General features: G+C 32.3%; 2 protein-coding genes across 5 annotated transcripts in view; one reads left to right on the forward strand and one right to left on the reverse strand.

The window, feature by feature from the left end:
• LOC148610775 (uncharacterized) overlaps window positions 1-21,797 on the reverse strand; it is a 56,204-nt gene that overhangs the window by 17,543 nt on the left and 16,864 nt on the right. For all 4 annotated transcript variants that reach the window (XM_088596133.1, XM_088596135.1, XM_088596134.1 and 1 more), the window contains one exon: window positions 20,609-21,100. In XM_088596133.1, coding sequence (XP_088452259.1) covers window positions 20,609-21,100 — 492 coding nt within the window. The remainder of the gene's footprint in view (window positions 1-20,608; window positions 21,101-21,797) is intronic.
• Window positions 8,479-9,804, forward strand: LOC148610776 (octopamine receptor beta-2R-like). Its single transcript, XM_088596138.1, has one exon. It carries the CDS (start codon window positions 8,624-8,626, stop codon window positions 9,653-9,655), a length of 1,032 nt encoding a protein of 343 aa, XP_088452264.1. The 5' UTR covers window positions 8,479-8,623; the 3' UTR covers window positions 9,656-9,804.

A 21,797-nucleotide genomic window follows, 5' to 3' on the forward strand; every position in this document is an offset into this window, starting at 1 on the left:
ACATAATGTATAGCACTTACCATTAGGTAGGGGGGTTTGGGGGGGTTACAATGACCTCACCCCCCAACGCCCCTTGCAGGGGTGGATCCAGGATTTCATGAAAGGGGGTGGGGGTAAATTACCAGAATCAGTATAAAAGGAGACCAGATTACGACATGTTTAGTAAATAAATATGATTAATTTCCAAATTCAATACAATATTAAGCAGACTATGATAGATATTTGCTTTTTTCTTTGAAAAGTGGGGCATCAGACCATTACGCCCTCACCTGGATGCATCCCTGCCTTGGAAGAAAAAACATTTAAAACTGTTAAAAATAAGCTTTAAATTGGTCAAGCACTATCAAAATCTTCTAAATAACCCCCCTCAAAACCCTCTAAAAATGTTTAGACTTATTTCCACCTGCAGCACCACGTTTTACTTAGAAATTTTGATACTGGAAAGTTGATTCTAAGACCTTCATCAAAATAGTTGAAACATTAAAATCATTCTAGATTTAAATATAATAAAATCCCAAAAATAGTCAATTATCTACAGTGAAACCTGCATAAAGGGGCTTTCCAAGAGTAAAATCTATGTCACAAAAGACAGGTGATCTTTATATTCAGGTTTATTTACCATATAATGCACTACATAAGGATATGTTTATCATAGTCCTTTAAGACAATTTATTACTGAATGCAGATGTTTGGTAAGACAGGTTTGAGTGTAACTTTGACTAAAATCATTTCAAGCCGATTTAATTAGGTAGCATATATTTCGTGAACTTAGTGATGAATCAACTATCACTTAATCAATTTTCGAAATTGACAGCAACTCGACAGTCGTGACTAGTAAAAATGTGGCTGGCTTGCAGAATTTGGCTAACATGTCAATGATTGCTTTTAAGTTCATTAAAATTTTGGAGTTTGAGCTTGTTGTCACAAAGACGGCTAACTCTTAAGAATTTAAGGTCAACACAAGGACAACAAAAATATGGAAATTGTCAAAATTGGATTTCTAACTTAGAAATCAAAATACAATACCAGCTGTCCAATCAAATTTAAATTCAAATTCAAATATTTTCATGTCATGTAAACATACTAATGTTTGTGACAAACAAAAGCCAACCACAAAATTAATCACAAATCATACAATAATGACAAATGCAAATATGAGACTTTTTAAAGTAGAACATCAAAAAAGTTATTTTTCTTCTACCCTCAGTTCTAATGACTGTTTCATAAAGGATCCGATAAATTTTACATGTTCCTTAGAGGAGGGATTAAGTAGTTTAGATACAGTCATGTCTTCAAATTTCCAATTTAAATCTTTCAGAAGTTTATGTCTAAGTTTTCATATAAATTACATTGTATAAGGAAGTGTTCTTCAGTTTCAATAACATTGCAATGCTCCCTAGGAATTTTATCTCCCCCTCTCTATATCAAAATTGTGGTCGCTTAATTGTAATTTTGTAAAACATTTTCTCATGTATAAGTCATGAAAGTTTAAATAAAATTCTTTATCAAGACAATTTTATATTTTTATATAGTGAAAGTTTGCTATTTTCATCATAGCTTTTTAATTTATTTTCCATAAGTAATCTATATTTCTCTACAGATCTTTTTATATGGATCTTTACAAAATTGACGTCATTAAGGTTTTTACAGTTTTCAATCTCTTGCAAGATATTATCTTCTTTAAATATATTTTTTTTAAAGATGTATACCAGGAATAAGTTCCCGAACTGTCCAGGGATTTTGTCAATAGAAAGGCTTCTTTCAGAAGAGGATTAATGTTTTCAATGAGGAGTCTTGCCAAATATACAAGAGACTGAGAATAAAATGTTCAATAAGTAGACAACCTAGTCTAATCAGAACCCTGAAATATAAAATAACTGTCCATACCAGACACTTGTAAATGATCTTTATATCAGTTAAAGTGTACTTTGAACCTATGGTAACAGAAAACCTGTCTCAACCAGACCAAATTTCAAGACAGAAACAGGGTTCAGGTTTGATAGATTTCACTGTAAAAGCACAGTAATGGGAGGTAACTCAGTCAGATGGAAGGTAACACATTCAGAATAGACTGTAGCGGGTAATTTAAAATAGCACTCCATATAAGAATCATGCAAAATGTGATTGCTGGCTGGAAAGCTTATGTATTTTTTTATTTTTGATATTTTGTATAAAATATCATAGTAAACAGAAAGTAACATGTGTTTTTTCATATAACCCTTGTTCATAGGAGATGACAATTATACAGAATGTATTATAGAATTCAAAATTAAGGGTGATAACTTTGTAAATGACACTAAAATACAATAGTAACTATTGGATTTTCAATGTGGATTATCTCCTAAGAGCAGACAGATTGGAGTGAATTATTATACATTTCATCAAACAGACCTATGAAGCAACTTAATAACAAAAATAAAAATACATAGCCTTTTTGTAGGTGTATCACATATTACAGAATTTGCATTATTCTTAAAAAGACATCCACTTAAAATGTATAAATCTTATATATTTAAATATTAAATTTTCAGGACCTGTTAATATTTCAGGTGACTGAAGTTAGAGATCTTAATGTGACATTCATGTTTCAAAATCTGGTCCAAAATTATCATTAATATGCAATTTTAATCAAATACAAAAATAGGAGAAGTGATATAAATTAATTTGTCAATGAGACAGTCAAGCAAGGAACAATTAAACTTCTACAGGTTCAGTCTTCAATGATGGGCGAAACCCATACCATAAATCATAAGCTGTCAAAAACCCCAGAAATGAATGAATTGAAGCCATTCACAAAAGACTAAAATTGACCTAATCTATAGAAAAAAAGATAAACTAACGACAATGAACATAAAAAAACAATGAAAACCATTGGACTGCAGGCTCCTTGCCTGGGATAGGCACACAAAGCATGGGTGGTTTAAACATGCTTGTTTGCGCTCAAAGCTCTCCCTATGACAGTGGTGGGAAACCACAACAAAAAAAAAAAAAAAACAACCATAAAAATCTGTAAAACCCAGACTCAACTACCAAGATTGATACAGTACACTAACACTATAACGAAAGGGACAAAAAATGTTTGTTTCTGCCTTAAAAACTGTATACCTTCCCTCATACCAAAGTTCAAAGGGATATAATCCCACAAAATTCAATTGATCTTCAATTCCTGGTAATATGCACAACATGCACAGCTACAGATCATATCAAAACTATCAGAAAAAAATCATGAAATTTGATACAGTAGTTTCTAAGGTTTGTGCTTAAAAAAGCATGGTACACAGGGTACACAGATGGAAATGTCTTCCCACAAAAGTGAAAGAGATATAATCATTCCTTGAGGACGTAAGTTTTTTTACACACACCATCATTACTTTGTTGTCATGATACTAAAGGTTTTTTATGGATTAAGAGTTTTTGGGCTTGTGGCCAATGTTTCTTTCATAGAAAGGTGATAAAATCATTATTTTTTTTCAGTTTCAGTTTCATGCAAGCAGGAACTACAAAAAAGTTTTTACACTAATTACCCATGAAAACTGGTTCCTAATGAACAAAACAACTTCTACAGTAATTGCAGAGTATATATTCTCTGGGACAAATTTTGTGTATATTAAACAGGAAGTTGTTCAGGTTGATTTGCTAGATATATCCCCACTCATACAGGAAGTTAATGCAGGACAGCAACCAAATACTTCCCTATCTATATAAAGCCATATACAAAATTTGAAATCAATCTGTCTGCATTGAGTGGGAACTTCGACATTTTTTTCTAATTTTAAAATTCTAGGATCACAATTCAGGATAGACAATACATAATAACAAAAATGGATATGGTGAAAATGTCACAGAGACAACAACCCCGCTGGGATAAAAAAATGTCAGCTTAAAACATGTTCTGTTCTGACCAAAACCCATTATGATTCATTATTGAATGAGACCTGTTACACCTCTATTTAAAAAAATATGCACTGGTATAAATTTTAATTAGCAGCTTCGGAATGAGATGTTTCTTTAAATGATAAATGATTTTCACTAAATATTGTAACAAATAAACAGCTGTGCTACACAGCACATGATACATGAAATCTTACTATATGTGCAGTAACTTCGCAAATGAAAGGTAAATGATAAGAAAACAAAAGATCTTTCTTTTCCCAAAACAAAACTTCAAAATAAATCTATCATCTTGTTTTTGAGGTACATTGAGTAGGATGTAGGACATGCTATCATGATAACTGTAGTGTACCATAAATTGGCGAAAAAAACAAAACAAAACAAAACAAAGAAAAAACAGGTCAACAAACTGAACCATACTTTGCACTTAACATGTCCATTGATCTAACATCTCCATTAGCAGAAACAATATGTTAATTCAAAATCTCTATCTAATTCTCTTTGATAAAGTATTGAGTATCAGTTGCCATAAAAATCTGGCAATGGGTGAAACATTGAATGGAAATAACCTTGTACTTTGACAGTATAATTTGACTATTAAAGTACCATCAAAAATCAAGAAATAAAGATATTTTCTGTATCACTTTGGTAAATGAGATATAATTTCATTGCAATGCACTGCAAATGTACATTTCATGGGCAGATAATTGTGTTCATCTAACATAATAAAAAATTTCCAACCATTTACAAAAATAAATATGCGGTCTTTTCAAATAATGATTACCTTCTCGAATGAAAGAATATTGTCAAATTGTAGGGGTTTTTGTGTGCACGTTTCAGATTTTCCTTGGCGTTCTCAGGTTTAAGCTTGTTCATCTCAAATGATAGAGGCCACAGGTTTATTCAATTCGTCAAAAGTTCTTATTCTGAAATGCATGAAATATCTGCCATAAACAATTCTATAGGAGGTTAAACAATAATCAATCAATCAACAATAAGATTTGATTCCCATTTTGCCTGATTCTTGCAAAGGTTCATGTTTTTTATTTCAGTCTAGAAAAGAAAAATCAACTAATATCGTTATAACCTGATTACACTGGCATTTTATAAGATACCTAGAACACCATTCATTATTTATTGGATAAAGCACATTAGGATAGAAATGATTTATCTCAATTTTTATTTTTCACGATGAGGTCTAGTACTTGTAATTAATCAAATTATGTCTTTAAAACTGAATATCGAAGTTGAGAGTATTATACAAAAGTAATCTCAGAGGTACAAAGTGCTACTTAAAGCCAGGAATTGAATGGTTTTTTATCATTATTTGCTTTTTAATAAGTACCATATTAAAAAAATCTGTTTTGTTTGATGTGAGAAAAGAGTAACCAAAGGGAACCAAGATTTGTGCTGAAATCAAAAGAAAATACTCCAAGGCCAAAGAATTGATTGGTAAAACACACACAACAATGAACATAACCAAAATATTGGTAATATGTACAAAAAAAACCAAAAATAATTGAGCAACCCAGACTCTTCTAAAAACTGGAAGCATGGTCCAGGTGCACCAGTAGGGTAAGTGTCCTCTGTGTCCAAAAAAAAAACACAAGAATACCCTGGGTTTATTATGGAGTGTAATTTTGCATAGAAGATACAGAATGCCACAAAGCTGAGCTGAGTGACATGTAGACAATATAATGACAATAAAAAATCTATAAAGAGAGAAAGCCACTGCTAGACATGTTCTGACACTCTCTGTAACATAACAAAGCCTACAATCATATCACAATATATTAATGAAAGGTGTGACTCTCTAATAATTTACAGATTACATTTAATCCAGAAACCTGCTAATTAATGAACAAAAGAAAATTCCAACTTAAAAATAGTTACCAAAGCTGGATTGACAGTTTCCATTGGAAATTTTTTGATGTAAGACATGAGATTATTAATCAATCATGATTATTGAAATATTGACAAAAAATTGAGATCTAAAGCAGGTTTATAACTTAAGCTTTAGTACAAATCTATAGTAGTCTGAGTCAGTCTGTAAAAAATCTATGGACCCCATTTTTTTTAAATAGTTTGAATAGTAATATATTGCTATTTTCTAAAGGATTCTTATTCAATTCAAATCTTAGAAAATATCCAATTAAGTCAGTATCATTTTCAGCCACCTCCAACTGATTTTTTTCTCTCCTGATCAATGAAGATAGACTTATTTTACACAGATAATGCTACCAAAACATAATAATTGTATCTAACACAATTATGCAAAATCAATTATGAGCAAAATTATGCTCTGTATTTTTTCAATAAATAAACTAAAAATTTTTGACAATACCATAAATTTATATTACAGAGCTTGCCATAATTGTTTATTTTTTAAATGTTATAACCCCCCCCCCCCCAAAAAAAAAAAAAGATAATTTTTTTTTTTGTTAAATCCTGACCATTAATGAGAAACAAAACTTGTTCAATTTTAACCTGTCTCTCTTAAATTCAAATGTATTTGGCTAAAATTTTTTTTTTTAAATCAGGAGCATTAATAATGACCTTAGTTTCTCACCCAGCTGACACACGTATGCATTTCCAAAAACATGATATTAATAAACTTGAACTCTAAAAAAAAACAGTTGACACAATATGATGAGAGTTATGTCTCTTTGAAACAGACATACAACATACTGAAATATGCAGTTTTATATGCATGGTCTTCTTGTTTTTATTTAAATAATTGGGCATGCTAAAAATTCATGTGCAGAACAATCTGGCATGACTATACCACTCCTAATGGACACCACGAGAAGATAGGTAAATCCACATTTATTTATATAAATATTTACTACTTTTAGCAATGGGCAACCCAGAGATTACAAAAACAGGGGGTTAATTTTACCTGGAGAAAAATGTGAGAAAATATAAATAATTTTTAAATTTGATTTATTTTTTAATTTTGGAAACTGACAGTAGAAATTAACTTGTTTAGGAGTGTTAAGTATGTCAGCATAGCTAAGGAGAAGTGCTAGTTAAATAAAAAATGGCAAGAAGAACTAGCTTACACGCTTGTATGATGTCATGACTAACAAAATACTTTCTATACTAATTTTCTAATCAAAATAATTCCACATTCAAATAATATTTTGTAAAAGGAGAAGATTAATTATACAATAAACTAATTTTTTACAAAAACTCAGGGATTTCACTTACGATGCATTGTTTTACATGGCAGGGCATGTTTTGTTCAACAAATATATATATGCACTATATAAAAAGCCTAGACCTTTAAAAGTTTATAAATGACTTGTTTACAAAATAGTTCCATGTGAGCAGTTTTTATAATTACCAGTAATTCTAACCATTTCCTCTAGAATGACTCTTTTGACACAAAAAATGACGACAAGACAATAGGAATTCAATATCAGTATCTGCTAAAGTTAGCTGTGGATTGGCTTCCCACGGAAAACCCAGACTATAAATCATGTGTCGCTATTGAAAAACTAACGAGTCTTTTCTGGTGCAATTAGCAGAAAAACCATCAAGAAATGTAATCTTTGCTGCAAATTGGATATTAAACAAACTGACACAACACCAATAGATGAAAAGCAATTTTTACAAAAGAGCGTTAGATCAAAAACTCGATAGAGATCAAACCACATCACAATATAGCATGAAATTGAATAATAAATAATGCTTGTATCATAAATAACAGTTACTACCTTGGATGAATGGTTGTTCAGAGGAATATATCTACAAATTAATGAAAGAGTATTTTATTATTCTACTCAAAAACAGAAAACACTGATTGGACAAGGAAAAAATGTGCTAAAAACGTCAAACTTCACTAACAGTGAAATCACCAATAAGTATAGACTTTTTGACAGGTCTCTTACAGTTTGACAAGCTGTCAACAACACACAGATTTTGAATATCGTCTCACATTTCAGAAAGGAAGTGTTTTTAAATCATAAAACGATCAATTTCGACCAACTATATTTTTGGGAAACTACTTAAAATATTTAAGTAAGGAAGAAAATATTCTCAAGTCACCTTGTGTTACGATAATTTCAATACTTCACAAGGAAAATACTCATCATATCTTGGAATAAAAATGTGGAGCAACATTACCATGATTACTGTTTCAGGCACTGTCATTGTCCCTTGGGCAGTAAATTAAATATATCATCACAATATCCTTTAAATACAGCAACTATTGTAAAATAAAGGCATATAAATAAGTAGGAAATTATAATATATATTTATCAAAAGGATTACTATTAAAAGTGATAGAATCAGGAAATATAAAAAGAGATTTGAGCGGATTTAACAGATTTAACAAGGAGTGAGTTACAGTTCGTTAGAGGGAGGAACACCTTCGCTGTAACAAAAGTAATAATCATGCTATGTTTCTCAGATTAATTGCTAATAATAAGCCAGTTCCAATGAAGATTACATAATTCTGTGTTTTGGACTTGATTTTTACCAGGGATTTCTGATGCAATTCTCATGTTAAGGATAAAATAAAACTTAAGAACAGCAGACAACAACAATAGTAAAAGCACCATATCAAAGACTTAACAGTGACATGGACTTCATTGATGCCTGAGAATTGACAAAAGCGATTTTTTTTCCTTGAACTGACAATGACAAATGGAATAGATTTTACTTTAAAATGACAATAAAATCAAATGTTTAAATGTGAAAATAAGGAATGTATGTCATTTGACTGAAGATGGTGAATACGACAGGGAATTCGACTATCGACTCAACCCAGAATGATATTCGAAATATATCAACTATCATTATTCTTGGACTAATTCTGATAGCATTCATATTTTTCTCAGTCTGTGGTAATATCTTGGTTGTTCTAGCTGTGATAAAGACGCCATATTTACGTGAAGACAAGTCCAACTCATTGGTAATAAATCTAGCCATAACAGACATGCTCAATGGATCAACAGTGATGTTATCAACATTTATAGCGACCGTGACGGACACCCATACAGTATCATATTTTTTGTGTAATCTTATATGTGTTGCCAACTATTGCCTCATTATTGCCTCTATGATGACTCTGTGTTTCATTAGTGTTGACCGTCTCTATGCTATCATTTTCCCACTAACATATATTCAAAGTATAAATAACAAAGTTTTAGCAATAGCAATCATTTGGTCCTGGATACAAGGCGTGGCATTTGCAGTAGTGCCATACATTGAAGACTGGGTCGAATACGATTATTGGGAAATTACTTGCGCCATTCAGTGGCATAAGAAAGGTGATGACGCAATATACTATGTAGTTGTAGCATTCTTACTTTGTTTCTTGGGACCAGGACTCGTACTGGCCTTTAATTACATAAAAATTCTTCGAGAGGCTAAGAAAAAGATGAAAATATGGGCCGTAACTTATCAAACGACACAAGACAAGGACATGAAGAAGAAAGTAAAAAAGCAAAGTGCAAGTGCTAAAACTGTGAGAAGTTTACTGATAGTTGTTTGTGCTTACTTTGTGTGTATGACACCATTTAGTGTTACCAAACTGATAAAAGTATCTGTTGTGAATCCCATAATTCCTGGCCAAGTCAACACAATGGCGAGTCTGTTTGCTTTTGGATCAAGTGTTGTTAACCCAATGATATATGGGATATTTCGGAAAGATTTCAGAAAAGCTTTCAAGAACATTATACGGAAACGAGTGACAACTTTAGGAGTGAATAGAAACATTCCCAATACATCAACAATAGAATTCTCTAATTCAACTTAGAAACATGGTATTCATTACTTGTACTGAATACTACATGCAAAAATATATATCATATGTACCATATCAACCAGACTCCTACATGAACCCAAGGGCGACTAGCCTGAGGGGTGATAGATAAGTCACAGGTTAATATGTCATATGATATGGATTTTGACATGCCATGATCATTATATCATATATTTTAACAACATTTCAAGTGCATTCCAAGTAGGGGCATGATATGGGGTATATTGCCATATTAGTCTCGGGATGTGATATAGCCTGAGGGGTGATATAGGGTATGCAATATAATAATTCATATATTAAAACATACATTTTAATTTTCATATATGATATATAGTAATTAATAAAGTGAATATGGCCAGAATAAAAATATATTTCCCTCCACTTTTCATCAAAGTATTAAGTACTTAAGACCTTAACCAAACAATTTGCAACATTTACAATTAAAGAACATTTTTTTTGTGGAATGATAGTGTGTGTGTACTGCATTAAATTCAGAAACTTAAGAAAGATTTTTATTATTGGGACTGACTAATAAATGAATAGCTATGAGTAGAACTTCCATTGTAAAACTTTTAATATTATCAATACACAATTTTCACAAAACTATCACAAAATCACATTATCAGCAAAATTTACAAAGCTGGTTTAATGCAGACATCAGTTTCTTACCTTACTGTAATTACACTTTCAGTAGCTTACATCAAAATAATTTGTTATTCTTCATTTTTTTAATTTGAACTTTGAAAAAAACAAAGTTCTTTTGAAATATTTTAAATTTTTCTAAAGCCTTTATTTGTAAAGTTTCAATGTTGTGGAGTTTTTCAGTGAAGGATCAAAGGTTATAAGTTCTTTTCTAAAAAGCAGATATTATTATTTCAATTTAAGTAAAGCAGAAACAGAATCAAAGTTTAAAGTAAGGCCTGTCTAAAATGAATCCTGAATAACTCAAAACCTTTCAAACTGAATCCTGAATAAACCTGAAACCTGCCTGAACCAAACCCTGAATAACTTGAAAACCTGTCTAAACTGAACCCTGAATAAACCTGGAAACCTGTCTAAACTTGAACCCTGAATCAACCTGGAAACCTGTCTAAACTGAACCCTGACTAAACCTGGAAACCTGTCTACACTGAACCCTGTCTAAACTGAACCTGAATAAACCTGGAAACCTGTCTAAACTGAGCTCTGAATAACCTGGGAACCTGTCCAAACCAGACACTTTTGAAATCCCTGGTAAATCAGTTCTGCTGCATGTAAAATCTGTATAATCCAAACACCCGCCTTAACCAGATAAAAGTTTCATTCAAAAAGAAGTTCAGTTCAATTAAGTTTCACTGTAGTGTAAAAATAATAGGTCATTCATTGCCCTACTTTAAAAAACTTTTGTCCATTTCCATTTCTTTTTTGCTTTAATTGAAAATATAATGTCAGCTTTTTAGTATTTCCCAGAACCTAAAGTAGACTGTTGCTTCGAAATTTGGAAGAGCCCAGGACCTTCCACCCTATTCCAATGTTTATAAAAAAAAACAATTCTGAAGTTACTTTATTCACAATTCTTCTTTTTTATTACTGTATTAAAAAAATTCTAAATTATAAAAAAAAATCATGAATGATTACCTTCGTTTTTCATGATATGAAAAATACAATACTGAGAAAAAACATCAATTCTGCATTTCACATATTTATCATCTTTTATCATCAGGAAAAAGTTTTGTTACATTTTTTAAAATTTCTAAAATCAAAGGAAATGATCAATTCTATATTCAACAACAGGTTCATTGCACCAGGAAGTTAATTTGAATAAACTATATGATTTTATAAACATTCACACCTACTGATTGATGCACTGATAAAAGATTATGTTTCAAAATAATAGTGTTGTTTTTTTATTTGTCTGTTGATGGATACAACTGGCCCAATTTTGTCAGCGTTCGCTAAAATATCAAATTAAATTTGCTTTCAAACACAGCAATGGACAATTTTATTGCTAGAATCCAGTTTCGAAAAAATGGTTATTTTAAATTAAACCTAAAAAATGTAATATTGTAACATCATGATTCAAACCAAACACATGCATTTTTTTTATTCACTAGGGAGCAAACCAACATTTGATTTGTAGAAGGGGCAGTCAGATCAAATGTTGTGTCCTGGATTTTTTTCCCCAAGTGCATGATCTCATTTTTTATTTTTTACTTTAGCCTGTCCTGGATTTACCCATTTGTTCAATTGATCATCCTGTTTTTTTTTAAACATTGCATCATTGTCCTGCCCATCCCCCCACAAAAAAAAAATAAATAAATAAATAAAAATAAGAAGAAAATGGTTTTTCTCTCAATTGAATATATTTTATATATTTTCTTTCAAAACAATAATCATAAATAAAATATATTTTAAAAATTAATGCCTATATAAACCCCTTTATTGTCCCTTCTCTCTTACCATACAAGTCCACATGATTTCAGAGAACAAGAAAACTCTCAGATTAACAACCCTAAATCATTCCTATAATTTGAAACACTACTGTTCTGGTGAATGTTGTAACACAAGGAAATTATACTCTTAAGTTTCAGTCTCTGTAAGAATCAGGCAGTGGTTGAAACATGGTACGAAAAAAAACACTATTTTGATAGTTAAATTTGACTATTTTCACCACTAGAATTAAGGAAATAAGGCAAGATTTTCAATATGACTTTGGTAAACTGAGATATAATTTCAAAAAATTGAAAAAATTCAGAGCATATCCAGTGCTGCATATATCTAGTAGATCTTTTCAAATAGAGAAAGATGAAGATTTTTCTCTTTTTGGCTGATTCTTACAAATACTCACACTTAATACAAAATATCTGTGATACATGTACATAATCAATTCTTTGAGAAAAACATATTGTTGATATTCTATCATTTATCTTTTGAAATAAAAGCATACATTCTCAAGTTTGTTGTTCTATTCAATATTTAGGTAGCAGTCTTTTAGAAGTATTAGACAGGAGATGATACATTCATGTCAAAAACCCACAAAATTTATTCTGTTACTTAATTCAGAAACAGATACTGACATAATACAGTAAACATCATAATTTCCATGGTGTCTAATTTCTTATGGATTGGTACAGAATTACAATCATTGCACATATAAATGAAAATCTAAATTTTACCACAGTGAAATAATATTGACCCCTATGATAATTTTACCACCTGGCTGCATTGTATTTTCTAGATACTTGTGATAATATAAACCCCTAGGGTTGGAAGGGAGGGGGATGGGGGGGGGGGGTGGTGGCTGAGCAAGTTAAATGAAACTAGGGTAAACTAACCATCAAGGTAAAAATAATGTAGGATGGGTAATTTTTCACAATGCCGATATAAAAATTCTAGTCAACTGACATTAATAACACCATACCAATATACCAATTCAGGTAAACTGGCATTAATTACACCATGCAAATATACCAATTCTGGTTAACTGGCATTAATTATACCATGCAAATATACCAATTCAGGTAAACTGGCATTATTAAAACCATGCCAATATACAAATTCTAGTAAACTGGCACTGACAACACCATGCAAATATACAAATTCTGATAAACTGGGATTAACAATATCAAGCCAATACACACAAAACCATTAACATAATTAGCCTGTATTCATTTCTCCTTTTACTTTCAAAAAGGGTGTAACACACGATATTTGAAATATGAACATCACGAAACAATTTCAAGCTCTGTGATAAAATACTTTTATGGATTTTTATGGTAATTACATGAATTGGGACCAATGTTTTCAATAAAATTGTACTTCCACTTTTCCAATTAAAGCCTGATAAAAATCCCACCCAATAAAGTGATAATTTGATGACATTCTATTCAGAATACAGCATAACTATCTTGTAATATTGATACTGGGTGGTAGTCGCTAACTAATTTGATAATTATCAACAAACATGAATTTGCACGCATTGACATGTTAAGCACATCCCTATAGGGAATAAAAAGCTTTGCGGAGAGTTTAGTGAGTAAAGTCCACAAGTCACTGTTTCCCATTTATTTAGTGGAATTAGCAGGCTTTCTAAAAATCAGGCAGAAGGTTATGCATGAATATCAAAAACCCACCAAATCAGTTTTATATCTTGTTCAGAAACAGTTATAGACCACATAAACAATCTTGACAGTTATAGACCACATATCCCCTTATACCCCATTTTTCTACAGCCTGGAGGCCATTAGCAAAGCATAGCCGCAACCTGAATATGTGATAATTCTCACATTATCTGGGGCTGTTAGAAGTGTGCAGCAGCATTACCTGTTCTTATCGTTTGGCTAGATCCTTCAATCTCAGTTTCCGCTATTTAGATGACGTACAATCCTAATTTCGGGGATTTGATACATCGCATCTACCCAAAAGAACTTGAGATATAGGATACTACAGACACTGTGAAGTCAGCCTCATATCTTGACCTACACTTAGAAATCGATGGTAAAGGCAAACTATTGACCAAACATTACAACAAACGACATTCAGAATTGTCAACTTTCCTTTCATCTGTGGCAACATCCCTTCGGCACCTGCATATGGAGTGTTTACATCACAACTCATACGTTATGCCAGAGCTTGCCGAAACTACGCAGACTTTTTGTATCGCACTAAAACTCTAACAAATAGGCTTCTGGAACAGGGTTATGTTGCTACAAGATTGAAGTCATCACTACAGAAGTTTTATGGTCGTCATCATGAACTCGTGGGTCGTTATGGTGTATCCATCTGCACCATGAAAACTGATTTATTCAATGGGTCATAGTTTTCCTTTCCTCGTTTGTCTACCCCGGACTTAACTTTTTATGAGCAACTCGGCGGGTGTTTCTAGAAAAGCAGAGGACGCTTACCCTACCGGTGCACCTGGTCCATGCTGACAGTTTTTAGTGGAGTCCGAGTTGCTCATTTGCTTTTGTTACTTTGTATGTATTATTTTATTTACTATATGTTCTTTCTTGTGTATGTCTGTTTTCCATGTCTGGTCTTTGTCCCTGGATTGCATTCTTTTGATTACCGCTATAACCTTTGTTCCCTTGATTACTCTTTATCTTGTATCTAGCTCAGGTTTTCATAGGTCAAGCCTTATTAATCATATTATTTTCAGCAGGAAAAGTCACTGACCTTATTAAACCAAAGCCCACTTTTTACTTAATAGATAACATGATCATTGAGTGGGATCACAATACTTAAGCCATGATGGAATACTTACTTAAGTACAAGTAACAATGTGTCTATTAAGTCATGAATTTTAGGTGTTTCACTCCCCTAAACCAGGGGGGGAGAGGGAAATACTGCTTCCTTGGAACCATTAATCTTGATAGTGCATTTAACATTTAAATGTCCAGATCAAACAACTACTAACATTATATGGCTTGATTTACATTCAGGCCATGACATCTCATGCATAATCAAAAACATGGTTATTTATAAAGAAAAAAAATTCAAAGATCAAAATTTATACATTAAAACTGTTAGATTGTAAGTCTGGCATAACTTTCAAATTTGTTGGTCAAAATAACTGACAACTCATAAGCTGGCTTTCGGGAGTTGTAGAAAGTATAGTTAAAATTTTTATGCACTTTGATGATGTGACTCTGAGCACATAGCCATATGTAAGCATATTAACACCTATTGTTTTTTCAGTAAATTATGAAAAAAACTGTGAGCATTGCTCACTAACTTGATTCCCTTTACTCCTCCATTTGATAAAATGCATTTTTTGCCTTCCATATTGATTTGAAATCAAAATTTTAAATAGAGGCTCTAAAGAGCCTGAATCACTCAGCTGACTTAATTGGTCACATCTTATTTTTGTAAAAGGTGACCATAGTTCTTCTTGGATAAAAAAGAAATACAATCATACCAACTTTCTTTTAATTCTATCCATGAATTTCACAGGAGAAGATTTTCAAAAATGATAAAATCAAAATTAGCAAATAAAAACTCAAAAAAGGCTTTTAATTGCAACATGTGTAAACAGCTTTTCACAAGAATTTGACCACTGATATGTTTCATCCTGCTGAACACTTTTACCCAAATCAGAATTTGGCTAAACCTCACAGATTTGGAGATTTAAAAGTAAAAAACTGCTGCCCAACCTCAATGTTTTATTTTTGATAAACCAAACACCATCTTAACTGTCTTAGTTACAGTGAAACACGTCTTAATTAAACCCTGAATTATCTGAAAACTTGTCTTAACCAAAACCCTGAATAATCTAAAAACTTGTCTTAACAACACCCTGAATAATCTAAAAACTTGTCTTAACAACACCCTGAATAATCTAAAAACTTGTCTTAACCAAAACGTGAATAATCTAAAAACTTGTCTTAACCAAAATGTGAATCATCTGAAAACTTGTCTTAATCTGACACTTTTTGAAGTCCCTTAGCATTAATTTAAATGTATTTTGAACCTTGATTAATGGAAACCTGTTGTAACCAACATGTTTTAAAGTCCAATGGTTGTTTGGTTTAGACAAGTCTCATTGTACATCGTTATCTCATGGCTGTTAGAATGCTTATTGACATGCAGTAAGCGTTTACAAAAAGGGAAGATTAAATCAATGATAAAAGAACCAAGTATTTAACTGTGACTGTCATATTGTGCATATCAACATGTAATTTATTCCAATATTCCTTTCAAAATTAATTAGTTGGCATAAAATTTCCATATTACACACCCATGTAAACATGCATAAAAATGCAATTAAAAAAAAATTAAAATTATCAAAACAAAATTCCAATCCCAATCTCTTACAATTACTTGTCAAATACAATGAAACCAGTCTATTCAAAACGCACAGGGGACCAAGAATTCTGTTCAGTGTTTATTAATTTGCATATATATTCCATAATAGGCTTCCCGAAAAACATGCGTTAAAAAATATAATTGATATAAAACATTCTATTTTAATCTCTTCCAAAATATGTCGCACTAGAAACAACCTTAAAAACTAAATCAGCAGGGAAATGTTCTTTGTCCAGTGTATGATAAAATACAGTGAAACCTTTTTAAACAAATATTCAAAAGAACATGAAGTTGCGCACATTGTTGTGTTATGCATACCCTCACTCATACAGGAAGTTGATATCTGAGGGCAACGAAATCACTTACATATGCCCTCTCTATATGAAGCTACACACCAAATGTTAAATCAATCAAACCATAGGGTGCCAAGATAATTATGACGTAAATCTGGCAGAGGGATGAAGTGACGTATGGACAAGGTGATTTAAAAATACCATCCACTCATTGGGGTACAATTAAAAAAATATGTCCTATTTAGCCAGGTAGGCTTTACAGGTTTCAGGGAGTCAAAGAGCTGCACAAATTTTCTATTAAGGGATGCACTCATTATAAAGGAGTACTAAAATCTATTCTAACAATTATTCAAACAACTCCTTCTATTAAAAAGGGGAAAAGACAGATACACGTACAAAATGTATAGTAAAACTTAACTAAACCAAACGCATTTCAGACTGAAACTTTTATTCAGTTTAAACAGATTATAAATGCACTAGAACTGACATAATGGGGACTGTAAAAAATGTTTTGGTCTAGACAGGTATCTGGTATATTCAGGATTTGGTTCAGGCAAGTTTCTGGTTTATTCAGGGTTTGGTTTAAACAGGCTTCTGGTTTATTCGGGGCTTGGTTTAGACCAGTTTCTAAAATAATCAGGATTTGGTTCAGGCAGGTGTCAGTTTATGCAGGATTTGGTTTGGACAGGTTTCTGGTTTAATTATGGTTTGGTCTAGACAGGTATCTGGTTGATTCTGGGTTTGGTTTAGACAAATTTCTTGATTATTCAGGGTTTGGTTTAGACATGTTTCTGGATAATTCAGGGTTTAGTTTACACAGATTTCTGGTTGATTCAGGGTTTGGTTTAGACAGATTTCTGGCCTATTCAGGGTTTGGTTTAGACAAGTTTCTTGATTATTCAGGGTTTGGTTTAGAAATGTTCCTGGATAATTCAAGGTTTGATTTAGACAGGTTTCTGGTTGATTCAGGGTTTGGTTTAGACAGGTTTCTGGTTGATTCAGGGTTTGGTTAGACAGGTTTCTTGATTATTCATGGCTTGGTTTAGACATGTTTCTGGATAATTCAGGGTTTGGTTTAGACAGGTTTCTGGTTTAATTATGGTTTGGTTGAGACAGATTTCTGGTTGATTACGGGTTTGGTGTAGACAGGTTTCTGGTTTATTCAGGATTTTTTATAAACAGGTTTTCTGGTTTATTTATGGTTTGGTCTAGAGAGGTATCTGGTGTATTCAGGGTTTGGTTTAGACAGGTTTCTAGTTGTTTCAGGTTTTGGTTTAGACAGGTTTCTGGTCTATTCAAGTTTTGGTTTAGACAGGTTTCTGGATAATTCAGGGTTTGGTTTAGACAAGTTTGTTGATTAATCGGGGTTTGGTTTAGACATGTTTCTGGATAATTCAGGGTATGGTTTAGACAGGATTCTGGTTTATTCAGGGGCTTGGTTTTACCAGGTTTCACTATAAATATAATACCAGTACAGGACTCAAAATGCTTTAGAAATGGGCTAGTTTAAATGGCTCCTGCTCCTGTTCTGTTGCAAACAGGGTTCTTATTTATCTGGCTTAAAACAAGTTTCCTCTTTATTTCTTTTTCCGACGCAGTCAGTATAGGTTTACTTTTTACCCTTTGACCTTACTGACACTCTTCTATGGAAACGCAAGTCACCAGATCGCAATTCTGTTTCCTGTTTGGCCAAATACTGATAACTGTGTGGTGTTTGAAAAAACTGTACTTAGACAGTACTTGTTTGCTTTATACAGGATATATGCTTTTATAATGTTTGTTTTAGACAGATATCCTGATTCTTCACGATTTCACATAATCAAGTATCTGGCTGATTCAAAGTATGACTCAGACGGATTTCCTGTGTATGACAGGATGAATTATTTTAACTTGATTTGTAACAACTTTTCTGATTGGTTCGTTCTCCTTGAGCAAACCAGATTATATTGTATAACCTGGCTTAGCACTATAACATCATTAATGTTGATTGGTCCGCAGTCCACGATTCAAATAATCACCAAAAAAATATAACATTTTAAATATGAATCAATTATTAATATTTGGACTGTCATTCTTTGTAAATTAAATTATAAGGAATGTTTCAAATTTTTTACCAGATTATACTCAAGTACCTGGATAGGCCTGGTTTACACTTTTTAATTGGTACTATAAAACAAGATGTTAAGTATCAGTCCCCGTAAGAATCAAGCAGTGGGTGAAACATGGCATGAAAAAAAAACAACATCATTTTGAAAGTTTAATTTGACTATTTTCATCATCAGAATCAAGGAAAACAGATAAGATGTTCCATATCATGAAGGCCCATTGAGTTACAATTTCATTGAAATGCACTGAAAATGAACATTTCAAGGACAGATAACTCTGTCAAAAACCTCATTTCTCTAACATTCTATTGAAAAATTCTGAGCAAAGCCAATGATGCAGAGATTAAATTATGGATTTAAAATATCCTTGTGTGATATTATATTGTCAGATTGGTGGGGTTTTGACATGTATGTTTCTCATTTTTCCCATTTTGCCTAACTCTTACAAACACTTACACTTAATTAATTCAAGGTTTTGGATTTCACAAGATTCACATTTTGATTTATTGTGTAGTTTAGGGATGTTTTAAACTTTCTAGTTTATTAACAGAATCCTAGATTATTCAAAGTTTGTTTTTTACAGTTTTTACTGTATAAATAGGCCCAGGCTATCAGTATTACCCAGGCGATGTTTACACACCAAATAATTATCTGTGCTATTGACGGCTATAGAGCAAATAATCTGCTGATAATCTGAAATTGAATTCAACTTCAGAGAGTTCCAATGTTTTATCTAGTCATTAAACAGAGGGTGAAATTACGGCTAAGTGTCTCATAGGATTAGTTTTTCACAGATCACTATATGAAAATTGAATTAAAAATGATCTTTACATTTTAACTTGATTATAGGCCACTTCAATAAAGTTGTCTGATTCTCAACAACCACTCAAAGTATCGTAAGTCTGGAACAAATTAAAGAACAAACAGATGCTAAAATATGATCGATTGATCGATTGTTGGGGTTTAACGCCCCAGCAGCAATATTTCAGCTATATTCAGGCTATGAACATGAAATGGATGCTAAAATGAACATGAATGAAGATGAAATGAAACAACGGATGGGACACATGGATAATAGAGTCGACAAATTTTGATTGCCACTAGAATAAGGAGGGGATGGGTAGGGTCGGGCAATTTAGCCTCCTGTGGCAGAGTGCAAAGATTCCTACTCCTATCAAATACCACAGCAGGGTTCTTTAACGTGCGAGGAATGTAGCATCTTTCCCAACACGGTGCACCACTATGGTTTGCAGTCAGGTTTTCCGTATTATATGCTAAGACATGGAAAGTATATATACAGTATATACCTGTATATCAGCCCAATATTCTGAAATATTGGAGAGTTCAAGCTAATTTTGGCTACCAAACCTTGGTTTATTAAAAAATAATCCATGAAATATGAAGGACTGTAGGAAATTTCCAGTAAAAAAGGTCCTTTCAATAAGAGATCTAAACATCTAGATTGTTTTCAAATTCAGAAAACTTCCATGAACTAAAGATTCATAAAAATCTCATTATGATAAGTAAGAATTTTATCAAACCAAATACCATATATAACAGAATTTTTTTATGGTGCTAATTTTGGCATTTTATAGCAGTCTGAAATGTTTATTATGATCTTTAATTATTTAGTGCCCTGCAAAAATTGGAATTGGCAAAATTTTTCCTATACTCTTTTGCTGTAAAATTTTACAACCCTAAAATAATATGCCATATGGTACTAGTACCTTAAAAAAAGTCTAAAACTTCACAAATTTAATACAAACCTGCCTACTAGTCAATCTGATCATGTCCATAGAAGACTTGGGCTGCATGGCCTTACGGAGACTATCAATCAACAAAGGACTACTAGTATGGGCCATTTCTGACGAGTGTAAAGACCCTGCGGGTGACTGTGGACCAAGGACATGTTGAGTTGGACCACCTAGTTCAAGGACCAACTTCTGAGGACCTTTACTCTCTGTCACAACCTTCTTTTCCTCTGAACTTTGATTTTTCAATGGAACAGACGGACTGACATTAGATTCATCATAGGCTAAACTATCATCCTCGACAACTACAATTCCAGGTGAAGCTCCCATTAGATCTCCTACCAAATCTACAGGCACTTGTGATATTTCTTTCTGTGATGTTTGACTGCAATCCTCGGAATTTTGAAAAAGATCAGAAGCTGTTGCCCCACAGTTGGAATGCTGACTTGACGATGACTTGAAACTTCCATCCAGAATATCATTAGCTATAGTAGCATCTTCAAAATTCTACAACAAAAAGAAATAATCATCATAAAGTATACAGCATACAAAAGGATGCGATTCATTTTTATGTCAGAACATCATAAATATACTGAGTAACAAGAAATACTGGGGTCAAAATCTGGAAGATTCTGCATAAAATGTATAGAACTAGGAAGCTGAGTAGGCCATAACAAGGTTGGACATTTGATGACTTGTAATGACATCTTTTTACATAAGTTTTGTTTGTTTAAGTTATTTTGGTTAAATGTCAAATATTGTCTTTTTTTTTTTAATTTGTTTAAATGTCAAAGTTTACATTGTAGCTTCATATGACAAACTATTTCTCTAATAAACCTCCACTGCAACTAAACAATTACATTTTGTGTTTTTTTAAGGCGGAAGACCGAGGGTAAGGGACATAATTCTTGAAAACAGTGATATGCCTGTATGATTTGTATCATATTCAATTTCACCTATGCCTATCAAGCTTTCATTTGACACAGAATGAAATCAATCAAAGTAACTTTGATGCTTACATGAAATTGATGTAAAATGCTGAATATAAACATTCCAATGATTAGTAAGAGTTGTGAGAAACATACAGTGGTATTCAACATCTAAGACAGGGAGATTGGTTGGTTCAAACCTATACATGACATGAAAATTGTCCATTTCCAATTCCCCAAGGAAACTAAACCTTTGCACAGAGAATTCATTGTAT

The sequence above is a fragment of the Perna viridis genome, chromosome 8 (assembly GCF_037379345.1).
Source record: "Perna viridis isolate PV_CMFRI_1.1 ecotype Kerala chromosome 8, ASM3737934v1, whole genome shotgun sequence".
Taxonomy (NCBI): domain Eukaryota; kingdom Metazoa; phylum Mollusca; class Bivalvia; order Mytilida; family Mytilidae; genus Perna; species Perna viridis.